The sequence below is a fragment of the Leuciscus leuciscus genome, assembly GCF_965113295.1.
Source record: "Leuciscus leuciscus genome assembly, chromosome: 18".
NCBI classification, from domain to species: Eukaryota; Metazoa; Chordata; class Actinopteri; order Cypriniformes; family Leuciscidae; genus Leuciscus; species Leuciscus leuciscus.
This window is the reverse complement of record NC_138742.1, coordinates 7,125,731-7,143,152: the sequence shown is the minus strand read 5'-3', so window position 1 is coordinate 7,143,152 and position 17,422 is coordinate 7,125,731. Positions and strand designations below refer to the sequence as shown.

Below are 17,422 nucleotides of genomic sequence, written 5' to 3'. Positions count from 1 at the left end.
TTATCTCTGAGTAATTGCAGACCTGCTGATCATGTCCATCCTCTCTCTGATTTCAGAATAAACGTGTTTGTCTTTGGCCCTCAGATCTGTCGGGTCTGGCTGCTCTGGTGCTAATATCTATTAGAGCTGATTCTGAGATCTACTTGACGCTTTGTTCTGTGTCTTTCTTTCTTTGTTTCTTTCTTTCAGAAGAGCAACTCCTCCTCTGTCTCTCACTGTCACACATACATCCTCTCTCTCCGACTACAAATGGCTTCAGAGTGCACTAAAGAAAAGTACATCAGAGCTCTTATTATGATCAAAAGCCTTCGTGCCTCTCAAAATTTGAACCAACCATCTGGTACAAGTTTCTCGGGCTGTGTTTGGAAAAGCACACAACCATGCAGTGTAATGCACTATAAAAGTAGTGAAGCTACATACTTAAATACATTTGTTCAGTATAATTTACATTCATGCATTTGACAGATGCTTTTATCCAAAGCGAATTACATTGCATTTCAAGGTACACATTTACACTCTTATCAGTTCTTGCTTTCCCTGGGAATTGAACCCATGAACTTGGCGTTGCAAGTGCTAACGCTCTACTGTTTGAGCTTCAGGAAAGCTAATAACAAGTTACTTTTCTAATCTAGTAGTAGTTTAGCATGACAAAATGCTACATAGCTGTTTTTATTGTATTGTGTATTGTATTGTATTGTGCATGCAGCTTTACAGATGAGCGAGTTAATGAAACACACTCTCCTTCAAATCTCCCTCTCAAGGGACTTTAGGAAATTTAGTTTAGCAAATTGCTTAGTTCATGTTAATGTAAATTAAGTTAAAACCAATGCAATGAGTTGGTGCTGAAATTTTACATCTTAAATCATCAATTTTTTGACTGTTATAATTACTGTATATCTGGTTGTTTTTGAGGACTTTTTGGTTGTTATTAGTGTAAATTGAACTGTTCAAGTTTGATGCTGTCGCCCTAATTAGGAACTGTTCGTGCATGCAATTGTTTTTGTGCTGGAAAAATAAAAACTTTTTAAAAGTCTGGCGTTAATACGATTTTTAAAGAAATTAATACTTTTATATCGCATTTATTGATCAAAAATGACAGTACAGAGTATGGGTCTACCGATTATCGGCGCCGATATTAAGCATTTTTATGGTTATCGGTATCGGCAATTTTCAAAACCGATTTGGCGATAAAATAATTTAATTTTGAAATGCGCTATATTTGGCTCTGACGCAGCCACCTCTGTCAAACTCACCACTCTGTAGACTAGATCAATGTCCCCGCCCATCTGATTTTTTGGGAGTCACGAGTCCGGCCAATCAGCGCGGAAAGCTGAAGGCACTGAAAGTTTTGCACTCTCACGTCTCACACCGAAAGCACTTGCGAACTGGAGCTGCTTCACTGCATCAGTCGTCTCTCAAAGTTAAGGCTTAAGGTGACGCTTGCGCTGTTTTCAGCCTCAGCCGCATCATTATATGAGGACATGATTGCATAAACATCATCTCCAGAGCCGCTTTGAGTCACTTCATGAGCTTTTTAACACTTCAACTGAGAAAAGCTATCGTCTTATCATAAACACACAGAAACGCAAAGATCTCCACGGCAACCCGTCAAAATAAAAGTTCGGTTTTTCATAGGGCCCTAAAATTGAATTTTTGTTAAACTGTAAATAAAGTAAATAAGTTTGATTACTAAACATTAAAATAGAGTCTTTAAGTTTTATAAAATGTTTACAGAGTGCTCCCTGCACTTTTTAAGTTATTATTATTATTAATATTATTATTAACAGTTCTCAGATTTAAAGATATGTTTAAAAGCATTTAAAGAAATTATTTGTCAGATCCCTTTGTTATTCCTAATTTTTACATTAATCTACATTTTTACACTAGAATAGGATATATTATATCGGTTCAAAATATCGGTTATCGGTCTATTTGATCTGTAATAATCGGTATCGGCATCGGCCATGAAAATCACATATCGGTCGACCCCTAGTACAGACACTGCAATGTTACAAAACATTTCTGTTTCAAATAAACGTTATTTTACTGTACTTTTCTTTCGAACTTTCTATGCTGGAACCTGGAAAAAACTTGATCACGCAATTTAATTACTTTGCATACAATAGATTTTAGCTTGAACTGGAAACGGTATCAAACATCAATTTTTAACATTTCCTTCAAGAGAAAAAAATGCCTATGCTAAAATCTGTTAAAAATGCAGAGTTACCATTTCCGACTGACAGTCCTTCCTTACAGTTAAAATAGATGTTTTATTCTGTAATTTGAGCTAAACAAGCACAATATATGAGACCAAACTTGACTAATTTTGGTCTTTCCCCATTCTGAGCTGACTTATCTTAATGTTTACTCATTGTTTTTTGTTTTTTTTTATAGTATGCAATAATTAGTATTAGTATTCCAAACATCATTCCAAGCATCTGTCTGTGTAGCCAATACAGGGCTTTTCTCCATAGAAGGACGAGTGTTAACATAAGATTATGAATCCATGTTCTTACCTCACTTATTTAAAACACTCTGACAGCTTGTGCACTCGTGTTCTGCTACGGCTGAGCGCTGCCATGTCTGAATTTACATCTCCGGTCTGATGTATGCAAATGCATTTGTGTGTGTGTGTGTGTGTGTGTGTGTGTGTGTGTGTGTAAGGTACTTTCCGTGCTAATTTGTAGATTTAAATATCCCATGCTGTCAGATGCACAGCGGTGCAGTGCTGGGGTTTGTGTGGAGAGGAGACATGGTAATGAGGGATGATCAATGCACAGATCCATTAATCCAGACGTCTTGACAGAACTGCAGAGCTCTGGTCCATCCATGTATTTATTTATATGTATGTAGAAATACACACTATGTACTTAGTGTGTGTGTGTTTCTGCAAGAAAAGATTAATAATAATAATAATAGAATATATTTTAAGAATTCAGCCAAAAGTGACAAAAAGCACCATAAGAGTTCATAAAACTCGAGCGCTATATTCCAAGTCTTTTGAAGCTCTGTGTGACGAACGGATCGAAATATAAGTAATTTAAGATGTTTTTTTGCTGATGTGACTTGGTCAAAACCCAGTTCGCGAGCTGCTAGTCCAACTACACACATATTTCAAATGAGCTACCATTATTTGCTCAATTTTGTTTTATTATTTTAATTATTAATATTTTTTACATTTAAGCATTTTTTCTTTTTAACATGCTTTTACATAAAAAGCAATATGAATAAATAAAATCATTAATACTGAAATTTGAATGTACAAAAATTGTTCAAAAAAGAATCACTGGGTTTGCCAATGTTTGCTGGTCAAAACTAAAAACCAGGTTCACTGGCTGTTCATCCAATTGTTCTAGACTAGCCTATCTTGTGGTATATTTTGAATAAGCCAAAAACATTTTTGCACTTAATTATTGTTTTTATTATATTATTTAAACTTTCTATTTTTTTCTATTTTTCTATTTTTGCTAAAAAGCAATATAAATTGTTTAAAAAAATAAATAAAAATAAGCACTGGTGTGTGCAATGTGAACTATTTTTATAATAATTATTATTATTATCATTATTATCTGTTTTTTTTTTATTATTTAATTTAATTTTAATTTTTTTACATTTTTGCTTTTTAACTTTTTTTTTTTTTTTTACTTAAGAAGCAATATTAATTAAAATCACAAGTACTGACATTTAATTATGCAAAATTGTTGCACAAAACAATCACTGTATTTGCCAAAGTTTGCAAGGTTAATATAATCAATATGAAAATATATTTAGAGTTTAGTTTGAGACTGCCGTGCAATTATTACCACGTTATTTCTATATTAGTATGGTATAGTAGTTTAGATAATCCTGCCCTTAAACAATATGATCTGTGATTGATCCTGAGCAATTCCTAACCAGAATAATCTGAAGTATGTATATCTATATGTATATCTAGAGCACAGGTTGTGTGTGTGCACTCACTGGATATTTGTGCTGAGGATGTGGGTGTGTGTTTGACATCTTGGTAATTGAGTCTAAAAATAGTCTGAAAGTCTAAAAAGTACTGAAAAATTGGTTGGGAGAGACTCAAACAAATGAAATAGATGGAAAGTTGTCACTGTTTTAAGACTAAAAGCAGGGGGAAGAGATGCGAGAGAAGAGAGGAGGAAGAAGCTGAGAGCTCCTTTAATCACAAGCTCCCTCAACCCACTTCAGTTTCCCAGCATGCCAAGCTTTAGTGTGATCACAGGATGGGAAAACCACTGTAAAGCCTTCTTCTCTGACCACACACACACACACTCCTTCTGTGCTAAAGCACTACTCCAAAAAGCTGTGAGAACAAGACAAAGATAAGACGGAGAAAGAGACCCAAGTGAAGGATGAATAATCCCTTCAGCTCCCTCTAGCTGGCCGTCAGCTCACTCTCTCTCTCACCCTGACCCAGCTTATAGAAATAATAACTTAATTCCCATTAAACTCTCCTCTCCTCCCTCACACACACACTTACAGAGGCAGACAAAGGCAGAATATTAGCTGTCGGAAACGTGCAGGATGGATAAACATGACAGAGAGGTGTTAGATGAGGGTTAAACAGATGGACAAACAGAAAGAGAGAGAGAAAGGGAGAAAGTGAAACAGATGGACTAAGAGGGTGAGAGGCAAACAGCTGAGAGATGAGGACAACACAGATGGACGTGTAGACCGCTATTGTGCATGCGTGTGTGTGTGTGTGTGTGTGTGTGTGTGTAGGTGAGAGGGGAAAATCCAGAGAATTGTTATGTCATAATAACACACTGCTCATTCTACATCTGCAGTGTGTGGATAAAGAGATATTGCCACTGTATAAGTAGCTTCAGTTTACTACTTTTTGTTAGTAGCCTGCAGTGTCGGGGAAGTAGCAGCACGATTCTCCTTGTTCAGTAGTGTGACAGTAATTCAGCTGTGTAATATAACATTTATTTATGTTTTATTTTATCGGAAGCCAGCTTGAACTAGGTAATTACCATAAATGGTCCAGCTAGAGGCATAAATGATCATTCAATTTTAAATCAATATTTTTTTTTTCTAATTGACCATTCAGTCGTCACTTAAAAATAATAAGTGGGTGATTCATAGTTTAAATCATTTATTTATTTTATTTAAATTTTTGGAAGCCAGCTCCAGCTCGAACCATACAATAATGTCCAGCTAGAAACCACATACAAGGAAATTCAATTTTAAATCATATAATTATTTTTGCAAGTAACCATTCAGTCATCATAACCTAAAATTACAATGATAGTTTTAAGTGGGTGATTTATAGTTGATTTATTTTAATGCTATACTGTTTTTAAAGTCCTATTGTTTGCGAACTGTAGCTTCGAAAAGTCTGATTCACTTTAGTGAATCGGTTCGTTTGTACAGTTAATGCAAATTAAACTATTCGCTAAATAATTCACAGCTGATTCACGTCCATGTTGTGTGAGTGGACTCCTTATTGAGTTTAGATCTTCTTATTTGTAGTGCAATATTTAGTAAAACACTTCTGCTACAGTTTCATAGTTAGCTTGATAAACCAATTTGAGTCCCTGAGCATTTTAGGTCTTCCTTTCCCTGTTCACATTGGATTATGGGCAAAATAGCATCAGTCAGTGGACATATTGGGTGAACGTGATTTCATGAAGTACCACATGTTCCTGGATCAACATCTTTGTTTAAAACAAAAATTATTTCCCTCTGATTTTAGGGAAAGGTTATGGGAAGGGTTAGGTTTAGGGGTGGGGATAGGGTTAGGACTACATTTTGGGACAGGAATGTTATTCCAGGATCAACGAAATATGTTGATCCATGTCTTACTTGATCCATTGATTGTACATTGTATATAAAATGCTGGGTTGTTTCAAACCATGTTTGGGTCAAATATGGGCAAACCCAGCTGTTGGGTTTAAAATTGAATTAATATTAGGGATGTCCCGATCCGATCCACAGTATCGGTATCGTGCCAATACTGGCCCAGAACGCTAGATCGGATATCGGAGGGGAGAAAAAAATATATCCGATATCTATGATCCGATAGCCTACCTATTAGGGGTGGAACGGTACGTGTATTCGTATTGAACGTACGTTCGGTATAGAATACACAGTATAAAAATAAATAAAACTCGCGTGCACATTAATTAATGTAATTCGGAACTACTGTTAGATACGTGCGGGTTATTTAGGGACACCTAATCTGTAGCTCCGCCTTACCTCTGAACGCGCATCTATTTCGCTTCAAACGCTCGCTTTATCATTATACGCGCGAATGGATTCAAAATGTTCAAGCATTGAACTAGATGCGAATTTGATGCTCGCGTTTGGTGTGAACGCAGCAAAATGAACAGGCTGCGATGTCAAGATTGCAATGCTGGAATGTGTGTGTGTGTGTGTGTGTGTGTCAGAGAGAGAGAGGCACGGGCGCGATCGAACAGTGGAAACATAAAAACATACTCCTTTTTGTTCTTACAGGACATCATTAAAACTGCAAAAAGTGTTTAGCCTACTTAAATTTGTGTAAAACACAACATTGTGCTTTTGTCAAACTGTAAACTCTTGTCAAACTGTAACCTACAACTGTCACCCAACCAAAATCACACACACACACACACACACACACACACACACACACACACACACACACACACACACACACACACACACACACACACACACACACACACACACACACACACACACACACACACACACACTGTTTAAAAGCAAAAATGATCTCATCTTTTGGGACGTTCATCATATTGCATTGGTTTTCATTTCTTGTCCTAAAACATACTAATCTGTTTATTTTGAAGTTACACATTCTACATTGATTAAAAAAGAAAATCAAATGTGTTTTTAATGGTAGTATTATTTTATACAGAAATAAATTATTTATAATTCAGATGAGAATAACGTTAAAGTTAATTAAAATTTTAAGGAAACAAATATATTGATTTGAAATATAGCAAATTAATTTTAAATTCATTCAGGTTACCAAACATCTCAAGGTCTTTTGAATAAAGAGTGGCAGTCTTTCATAATCAACTGTTGTTGTGGACTATATACTGGAGAAGTATTTGTTCTCCATTTGAGTGAGATGTTTTTATGTGGCTAATTGAGCAAAGTGCTTCCATATATTTTATTATTAGTAGTATTAGTTCAAGAATAAAATAAAAATATCGGATTGATATCGGTATCGGCAAATAGCCAAAGCTGCGGCATCGGTATCGTATCGGAAGTGAAAAAGTGGTATCGGGACATCCCTAATTAATATGTAAACTAACACCCAAACATGGGTTGAAACAACCCAGCATTTTGTAGTAGAGTGCTCTATGGCAAAGACGGTGCACTCCTATTACTATGAATGGTTACAGAAATGTCCCGCCTTCTAAATAAAAGAGCCAATCACTGATTTGTAAAGTCATTGCATCACTGCAGCTGCTGTTTCAAGCTCAGGGGTCACATTTATAAAACTGTGCGTAGGATCCTTACTAAAAGTGTACGTGCGCCCGAAAGCCAAAAATGGCGTACGCCAAAAAATATTTGTGGTGAGCAGGACGAGGACGATGGTTACGTTGATAACCATCAGCGTAATGAATGCACATCATACACAAACCCACTTTGTAACCCTCTGGTCTGTCATAAATATGAAATGAAAGCCAATTGAAGATTCATTAAATTTTACAGGAATTTGTCATAATCCGAGTCACTCGAGCGAACTAATGTTTCCTGAACTGCAGGCATTAGTCATCATAAAACAAAAATGAGCAATACAATTCTTCAATCGACTGTAAAACCAGTGTAGATATTTGTCCGAGTCTTGGGAAATCGTGGCCATGGTTTTATCGATCAGGTCGCACCATACCAGGTCTAACGGAGGCCCTGAGAGAGCGGCACGAGGCCGGTGGCGTGATTACTGATGAGCGACACATGCGCGACGCACCGGTCTCGTATCTCTCACGGAGAAGCGGAAGCATAGAGGGGGAGCGACGACAGTGGAGAGCGAGAGAGGACAGGCCTGAACTTGTGTTGTGTTGTGTTTTATTTTGTGACAGCAGTCGTCCGTGAGGGGCTGTTGTCTTTTACTTTACTTTTGTATTTGTTTTATTTGTATCATTAAAATGTGTTTGAATGTTCGCCGGTTCCCGCCTCCTTCTTCCCACAACATTTAACCTTGTTACAATATTCATATTTATAAAACCGTGCATACGCCAGAACCTGCGCAAAATTCCCTTAATAAATCCCAGTCAGCGGAAGATTGTGCGCACATGCGTCTCCTCCGCGAAATAACCATATATGGAGCTGACAACGCCTAGTTTTACTATGCATATCCTCATCTGCATATCATTTGCATATGCATATTCATCCACGTGATACCATGTTTAACGGTACAAGACATTAGGAAAATATGAGATACGGATGTGCTGTCACTATCCTCGCCTTGTTTTTGAATAAATGTATCAAATAGTATAAAACACATTTCAGAGAACATTTTCTCAATCTTGCACTGGCCAAATAGTATTTTTTTATTATTTTATTTATTTAAACTGTTGTTGTGAGCATGCACTGCATTTATGATTAGGACTCATGTTGAAGATTTAAAGTGGGTTTCCTTCATCTGCCGTCAGTCCCTCAGCTCACCATCGGTGTCGCCAAACTGCTCCGTCTACAGAATGTTCGTACGCATGGGTCCAAGTTTGCGTGCAGGTGCACAAATTTTTCCCATCAAGTTTTCCCATCAAGGGCCTTTTTGTACGTACGCAACGGTTATAAATGAGGCCCCTGGTTCCCGAGACTCGCGCTCAGGACTATATATACTAATAGTATAAAAATATACTTTTTAACGCTGTTTGAGCATAAGAAACAACATTTATGGGACAGTTCAATTCAGATTTTTTTTTCTTTTTTTGTGTGTATTTGAAATGTGTTATTTAATTGTGAGTTCGGCAAGCAGTTTTTGAGTGACACAACAAAATGAATGAAATTTTGCTCAGAATTCAGACAATACTACAAAATGTTTGACACTTGATATAGTGCAGCATTTAAGGAATTCAAAACAATTTCAGGCACAAAATATTATCAACATGTGATTTATTTTTATTTTTATTTTTATCATTATTTAATCACATTGCCATGAGTTTTTAAAAATTTTCACACATACTGGATTAAAAATGTTTTATTTTTTCGCAGTAATGACAGACTGTTGTTTACTTCTTTTTTTTTTTTTAAATAGAAAGGCAATACGCAGTGAACACTATTCTATTGCTTCTTCATAGCCAAAGCATGTTTGGTTTTACAGGTTTATTTGGCGCATTTATGTTCCGTTTCTCACAGATCCCCAGTGACCTTATTGGTCGACTGAGCTAATGAATTTTCTGCCCGGCCAATCATCAGCCCCGTATCAGTCCAAAAACACCTGGTGCTCCTCGTATCAGACACACTGGATATCTGGACACAGAGGTCTTTTTTAGCCCCTGGTGAAAGGTGCCCTTTCGCAGTGATCCTGGATTAGTCTGCCTGCCCAGAGCTCAAACATAGCAATTATGACTTTGTCGGAAAGTATTAAAAAGGGAAATGCCTTTTTATTAGTAAAGCTGTACGTTTATTACAGACAGTTTTTCCCTTAAGTCAATTTTTTAATACCCGGATATTACATTTGTGTGGTTTGGCCGTTGAGGATCTCAGTTACTGAAAACAACAAACACATCTCATTACCTCATGGAGTTATTTATTCACATGGAACCAGACGGTCTCTGAAGTCATTATTTTCACGGGATGTTTTTAGAAAAGAGTATTATCCAAGTGAGAAAATAGCATTAGATTTAGGTAACACCTTCTGTTGTGCCTGTGTACTGTATAAAATGCATTATAAATTTAGGGGGAAATTGTTCTTCATATCTCAAAGTCTACTTCAGATCTACATGCTGCCTTTCTGGGATGCAATATACTTTATTCCTGTCATCAAAGCTGAATATTTTAGCATCATTACTCCAGTCTTCAGTGTCACATGATCCTTCAGAAATCATTCTAATATGATGATTTGATGCAAAAAAACAACAACAAAAAAAACGGATTATTATCAATGTTGTGCAGTTTGAACTGTCATATGTTTTTGGAAATTGTGATTCATTTTTTTAGGATTCTTTAATGAATAGAAAGTTCTAATTTATTGAGTCTTTACTGTCACTTTTGATCAATTTAATGTGTCCTTGCTGAAAAGTATTAATTTATTTCAACAGCAAGAATAAAAGATTCTTAGATTTAGAAAGACTTGAGCATAATATTGCATTTACAGAATGGAACAATCACCCTTAATATCAAATGAGACCACACATAAAAGCCTTATAAAACCTTCCTTTAATAAATAATTATATTATTGAATAATTTTCATCTTTTCAACTTTGTGTTTTACATAAATCATTTGAGCTAAAATATTTTGATTAGCTGAAGTCTTCAACCAAATTATTTGCAAACTGTTTTTACTATTACTTTAAAAAAAATAGATATATATTGTGTTACAATACAGATCATATTACAATTCCCTTTCATACTGTATATACAGACTTCATAGAAATGGAATTTGGGAATGATTTTATGAACTTCTTAACATATTTTGTGTTTTTCTACCTTGTATTCATTCCTTCAGCTTCATTCGAGTGTGGACAGGGGTGATGGACGCACAAAATACATTTTAAAAGGTGAAGGGGCCGGCTCGGTGTTCGTCATTGACAGCAGGACGGGGAATATCCACGTCACCAAACCCCTAGACCGCGAGGAGAAGGACCAGTACCGCCTTATCGCCACGGCAACAGACCGACAGACCGGCCGAGCCCTGGAGCCGTCCTCCCAGTTCATCATCCGCGTGCAAGACATCAACGATAACCCACCTGTGTTCCAGGGCGATCTGTACAGCGCCACCGTGCCTGAGATGGCCAACATCGGTACTGCGCTCGGATGCACACGCAAATGTCCTCTGACTGCTGTCATTGAGCTGTGTTTGGAAGAAAAGATGGAGGGTCACATGCTTATTGAACTTTGACTTTGTCAAAATATCTCTTATTTCGTCTCTCTCTTTCCCTAGGCACATCGATTATTCAAGTGACAGCCACAGATGCTGATGACCCAACGTATGGGAGCAGTGCCAAACTGGTGTATTCAGTGATTCAAGGCCAGCAGTACTTCACTGTGGACCCGCAGTCAGGTGTGTGTTCTGTTAGATTCGGTAAAATGCAATGTTTCTTATTTTTAAGTGAAGGATTATTGACTTTTGGGCTGTGGTCCAAAAACCTAATTAAACACATGCACTCAGCTCTTAACAAATGACTATGGTTAAATGTGCACCAACAATGCTTTATAATAATCAGAGTAAGGACTTAATCGCAGAGAGATGTTAACATGACACGAGCAACCCTCTTCACTCCAGTTTACATGCTATTTTCATTATTCTGAATATGCTAAGAAGTGTGGTTATTTTTAACACCATTATTCACATATGCACAGCACAAATGATGAACTCACATACTGGCCACTGTTGTAATCCACTTTCATCAAGTGCAAAACACATTTCTATGTGGAACCGGTCCTACTCGACACGCTCTGGGGTGTGTTTCCCAAAAGCATCCAAGCATCCAACAGTTAGCCAACTATGTTCACAAGTTCTGTCGTTATCAGCATAGTCCAATGAGTCCAACGAACGTTCACAAACAGCATCGCAAAGTTGTGTGGTTGGAACGACAGCTCTCGACCTGTGGTTAGAACCATAGCTTCTTGTTTCGCAAAATAAGCAAGCTAACATTCAGTACGATCTGTGTCTTTTATTTAGAATACATACAAATGTCATTTATGTCTTTTAGTTTCTCAAGAGATATAAAGCACCGTTTTTGAAGAGTGCGCATGTGCGTACGTGCTCTAGTACATAAGAACGAGCCTATGATTGAGTCTGGAAATAAAGCAAAATAACTTAGAAAAATTAGAAATATCCTTAGATGCAATGTCCGTAATTTATAGAAAAACATCTAGCGTTAATTCGATCTCAAACAGATTCATTAAAAAGAAGTTATTACTCCAAAACCTGCTTGACATCATTAACCAACGTGATTGAACGACCACTTTGCGACAATACGGTTTTGGGAAACAATCGTGACTAGCTATTGGATTTCTACAACGATGACTCATACCATGGTAGTAAAGCAGCGAGTTTTGTCGTTGTATGGGAAATGCACCCCTGAGCGGGATTCGAACCTACGTCACCGGCGAGGGAGGCGGGTGCTCTAACAAGGACGTTAACAACTGCAGTTGCTAGTGTGCCTCTTGAGATTTTAATAAGTGAGGTTTACACACACAACTCTTACTGGTCTACTTTACACTCACCCCTCCCATCTGGGTCACGGCACCAAATGTAACCGGTCCTACTCAACCCGCTCCGAGCGGGATTCGAACCAGGTTCGCCGGCATGGGCTGCGGTCTTTAGCATCCTTATTAGCATGTCCGGTTCCCATGCAGACAACCCCGATTTGAATCCCGCTCGGAGTGGGTCGAGTAGGGTCGGTTACATATGGACGTATTGGATATTATCTGTGCCGTGATGCCACTGTAAACATTGTAATTGTAATTGTAAGCAGAGACAGATTTCAGCTATTCTGAGTAGACGGAAAACTTCAAAATAATGTCACAGAGTTCATTCACGAAGTTGTGTGAACAACACACGGCATCTGTGTACGTCCGAGCTCATGCACACTTTGGTCAGAGAGGTAATGCGATTAAGGCATTTACATGCCAGTTTATTGCGATTAAAATTGCTGTACCCACATATTTAACTGCGATTATGGTTACTATGATTATGAGCTTGATCGCATTTCTGTGATCGGAATATTAACATGTTGTAAAGTTTAATCGCAACATTGCCAAAGTCCCATTATAATCGCATTATGATTTTGCATGTAAGCGTACTCATTTGTAGTGCAAGAATAAAGCTGAGTGATGTTCAAAATCACCACAGCTCAGTCGGGCATGGCCATTGCAGTGAGCAAGTGAACACCTCCCATTATACAAGTGTACAGAACTTTGTAGTATTTGAGTACATGTAATTAGTTACTGTACTCAAGTATCTTTTTGGCTACTTTTGTCTTGCATCCTCTACTTGACTACATTTTTGAAGTATATGTACACTTTAGTCCAATACATTTGTAAAGAGTAATTTATAAAATCAGATCAAAAGCACGCACATCCAAAGCAATATGTTGCTCAAATTGGGTGCTCGACAAGAAAATGTATAAAAAAGGAAAAAAAGTCGGCACACCATGGCTAGCCTGGCTAACGTCAGACCTCATCTCATTGAGACATGGTCTGGGAACCACATTTTCATTTTCTCGTATTTGAGGCGTGGTTTACGAATGCCCAGAGCCGTTTATTGGGCGCTACGAATGTCTATCAAATGCGCCTGTACGTAGCTCATAGCCAATCGTTTCAATTATACCAGATGACGTATGTAGAGCGACAGAAATTCGACGAGGAAGAAGACGATGGGTCAGAGATTTATGTGTACGCGATGGCGTTCAGCGACTATTGCCGTTTGTGCAAGACAAACATGAGGGTAGAAGGTATATATGGACACTCTACAGACATGTTTTTATCGAAAAAAACGTGTGTGTCGCATAGACGTCGTCATCGTCTTGCTGCTCCCTCCCCGTTCTGTGAATGGTCCCCTCGCTGAGGCGAAAATCTGGTCCATGGAATCCAGGCTGCCTAGCAGTGTGTGAATAAAATCGCGCTGCGTGCAAGGCAGCATGGGGAAACCCAGGCTACACCATGGCTCCAAAATATGAAAATTGAATAATAGACTCACTCTCACCTGTGTGAAAGGCTATTATTAAATGTTCATATTTTGGAGCCATGGTGTGCCGACTTTTTTCCCTTTTTTATCAAGAGTAATTTATTAAATCATTAAGTTTTGCATGGCTCCTAACTTTTTCTGCAGCAGTTTATTTCTGCTACAAAAGAAGCGATATCTACAGGGCATTGAAGGTACTATATATTGTGTGTTTTGCTCTTACTCTCCCAAACTTGTCAACATGGCTACTTTAAGTATGTGAGTGCATTAGCAGGTAGTTGTGAATCGCAAGTGTTTTATATATCAGGAGATGAGGACATGACGGTGATGAGATCGAAACTAGCACGTCCGGTGCAAGTAGACGTTGACTATTTAATTTCACGTAACACTATTTTATTTATCATTATATTGAAGAAACCTTTTTGAATGATATTGGTTTACTTATGCCCTTTTTGAGCACTTGAGCTGAATTAAAACTTGAGTGCTTGTAGACGCTTAAGGGGCTCTGGTGTCGACCTTGATTTAGTGCAATATTGAGATGTTCAGTTTTATTTCGACTTTAGAAAATAAATATGTGATTGCTCTCCTCACAAATCAACTGTTTCTTATTTCACCGGCATGTCTCTTAGGTGTGGAGAACTAGTGCATCTTTGAGCCTACGTTCAGTACAAGTAAAATACTTAAGCACTGATAAAATCAGATAATTTGACTCATGTGGTATTGGAATTGGTGAACTTGAAATGGAGTCATTTTTGCTATTTTTAGTTTTACTTGAGTGTGGTTTTCAGGTGCTCTTCACACCTCTGCGAGTGCACGGAAAATGAAAAGACTCAAGCAGTAGGAAGTAATGTAATCCTGAAAAGTCATCATGATTTTGAATAGTCAAAAATTATCATAAAAAGACCAGAAATTAAAGGGGTGGTTGATTATGATTTCACTTTTTTAACTTTTAAGTATTGTGTAGTGTGTAATCAACATCTGCAAAGTCACGACGCTCAAAGTTCAAAGCAAAGGGAGATATTTTCTTTTGAAGAAATAATTTAAGGACTACAACAAACGGCTGATAGGGACTACACGACATTCCTCCCGGGTTAGTGACATCACCAACCCTAGAATTTACATAAACCCCGCCCCCGGAAACGCGATTTATAGATTATCATGACAGAATATGCTAATCAATGACTTGAAGATAACTACACATAAGCTACATAAATTCATCAACTAACCAGTCAGAAATGTTGTCTACATGTTGTCACTTCTGCTTGAGTCTCTGCATTTTTGTCTGACTTTTTTGGTATTTAATAGAAATACATTTATTAGGATGCATTCATTTGATCTAAAGTGACTGTAAAGAGAATTATAATATCTTTCTATTTCAAATAAATGTTGTTCTTTTGAACTGTCTAAAAATATAAAGCAGCAAATCATCATATTAGAATGATTTCTGAAGGATCATGTGACACTGAAGACTGGAGTAATGATGCTGACCGGTCCTCTGATAGATGACTGCTTTCAAACGCTCCTGTGTGTATCTGTGTTACGGCTCGGTGAAAAGCATCATTGATATTTATTTACAACATGTTTTTGAAGTACTGATCATTTTAGTCAATCACAGACATGTTTGATGAGCGCATGAACACAATGGCCAATCAGAGGTGTTTACGATTCCGCTCAACAGCGCTCGAAGCATCACATTTTTTTAATTTCTTGGTACTGGAGTCTGTACTTTGGACAACACTAGCGCAGGCTGATGGTCCTTAACTCAATCTGTGTACAATCACATCAGTCTATAGGGCCCAGCTGATTGGTTCCTGCTGTATCGGTAGCCAATGAGCAGCTCAACCTTCAAATACTGGTCAGCATTTGCTGTAGCAGTTGCAGTGCGCTTTCAGAAACCCTCCACCTTCCCCAGCTCCACCTGTATGGGTCTGATACGGGTAATTCATGTATATTGTACAGCAGCAGCGTGTCTTGTATGTATTGGCAGTAGCAAGTCCTGTTCTCACTCTGCAGCAGCAGCAATAACAGCAGCAGTGTAGCAGATCTAATCCGCCAAGACCAAACATATCAACATTGTCATATTCTTTACCATGCCAAACACTCAGAGAGTTGTCATGGCACAAATAATATTTTACAGTGTCACTGTTTTTACTGTTATTTTGATCAAATTAATGCAGCTTTGGTGAGCAAAAGACACTTCTTTTAAAAACATTAAACAAAATCATACCGACCCAAAATTCAAAACGCAGTGACTGTTCCATCCACTTAAGATTAGTTTGACCCATTAGTCAAGTAGTCAGATCTGTATCCTTCTCCAGCAGTGTGATGGTGTACGATGTTCAATGTGATTCCTTTTAATTCACTTCAGTTTAACCTAATTAACTCACTGGCATGAAAATTGCTCAGTATTGCCAAAGTGAGGTATTCTGTGACTGTGAGTGATCTGCTCCTGTCTCTCTCTGTGTGTCTCTGCAGGTATAGTTCGCACGGCGGTCCCAGATATGGACCGAGAAGCTCAGGCGCAGTACCATGTGGTGCTCCAGGCAAGAGACATGGGCGGCCATCAGGGGGGTCTGACAGGGACCACCACTATCACTGTGCACCTCAGTGACGTCAATGACAACCCACCGCGCTTCACTCAAAGTGAGTCACACATCCAGCTCTGCTCCAGAACCTCCAAACACGCCTGTCTACTGTAATCCACTTCACTCTTCTGTTCTGTTCTGTTCTGTTCTGTTCTGTTCTGTTCTGTTCTGTTCTGTTCTGTTCTGTTCTATTCTGTTCTATTCTATTCTATTCATAGTCTAGTCTAGTGTAATTGACTAAGCTTTGTTTTATTCTAGTTTTAGTCTACTTTGGTCTGGTCTTTTCTAGACCAGTCTAGTGTACTCTGTTATATTCTAGTCTAGTCTATCTGCTTTAATCTACTTCACTTTACTGTTCTATTCCATTCTATGAAGAATCATATATGCTCTACTCCACTCCACTGTTCTATTCTATTCTATTCTATTCTATTCTATTCTATTCTATTCTATCTATTCTATTCTATTCTATTCTGTTCTATTCTATTCTATTCTATTCTATTCTATTCTATTCTATTCTATTCTATTCTATTCTATTCTATTCTATTCTATGAAGAATCATATATGCTCTACTCCACTCCACTGTTCTGTTCTATTCTATTCTGTTCTGTTCTGTTCTATTCTATTCTATTCTATTCTATTCTATTCTATTCTATTCTATGAAGAATCATATATGCTCTACTCCACTCCACTGTTCTGTTCTATTCTATTCTATTCTATTCTGTTCTGTTCTGTTCTATTCTATTCTATTCTATTCTATTCTATGAAGAATCATATATGCTCTACTCCACTCCACTGTTCTATTCTATTCTATTCTGTTCTATTCTATTCTATTCTATTCTATTCTATTCTATTCTATTCTATTCTATTCTATTCTATTCTATGAAGAATCATATATGCTCTACTCCACTCCACTGTTCTGTTCTGTTCTGTTCTATTCTATTCTATTCTATTCTATTCTATTCTATTCTATTCTATTCTGTACTTTTATTACTCAATTTAATGTGTTGTAATCTGC

General features: G+C 37.5%; 1 protein-coding gene across 3 annotated transcripts in view; it reads left to right on the top strand.

Moving 5' to 3' along the window:
• cdh24a (cadherin 24, type 2a) overlaps positions 1-17,422 on the top strand; it is a 77,548-nt gene that overhangs the window by 26,265 nt on the left and 33,861 nt on the right. For all 3 annotated transcript variants that reach the window (XM_082145525.1, XM_082145523.1, XM_082145524.1), the window contains exons 3-5: positions 10,640-10,934; positions 11,075-11,194; positions 16,298-16,465. In XM_082145525.1, coding sequence (XP_082001651.1) covers positions 10,640-10,934; positions 11,075-11,194; positions 16,298-16,465 — 583 coding nt within the window. The remainder of the gene's footprint in view (positions 1-10,639; positions 10,935-11,074; positions 11,195-16,297; positions 16,466-17,422) is intronic.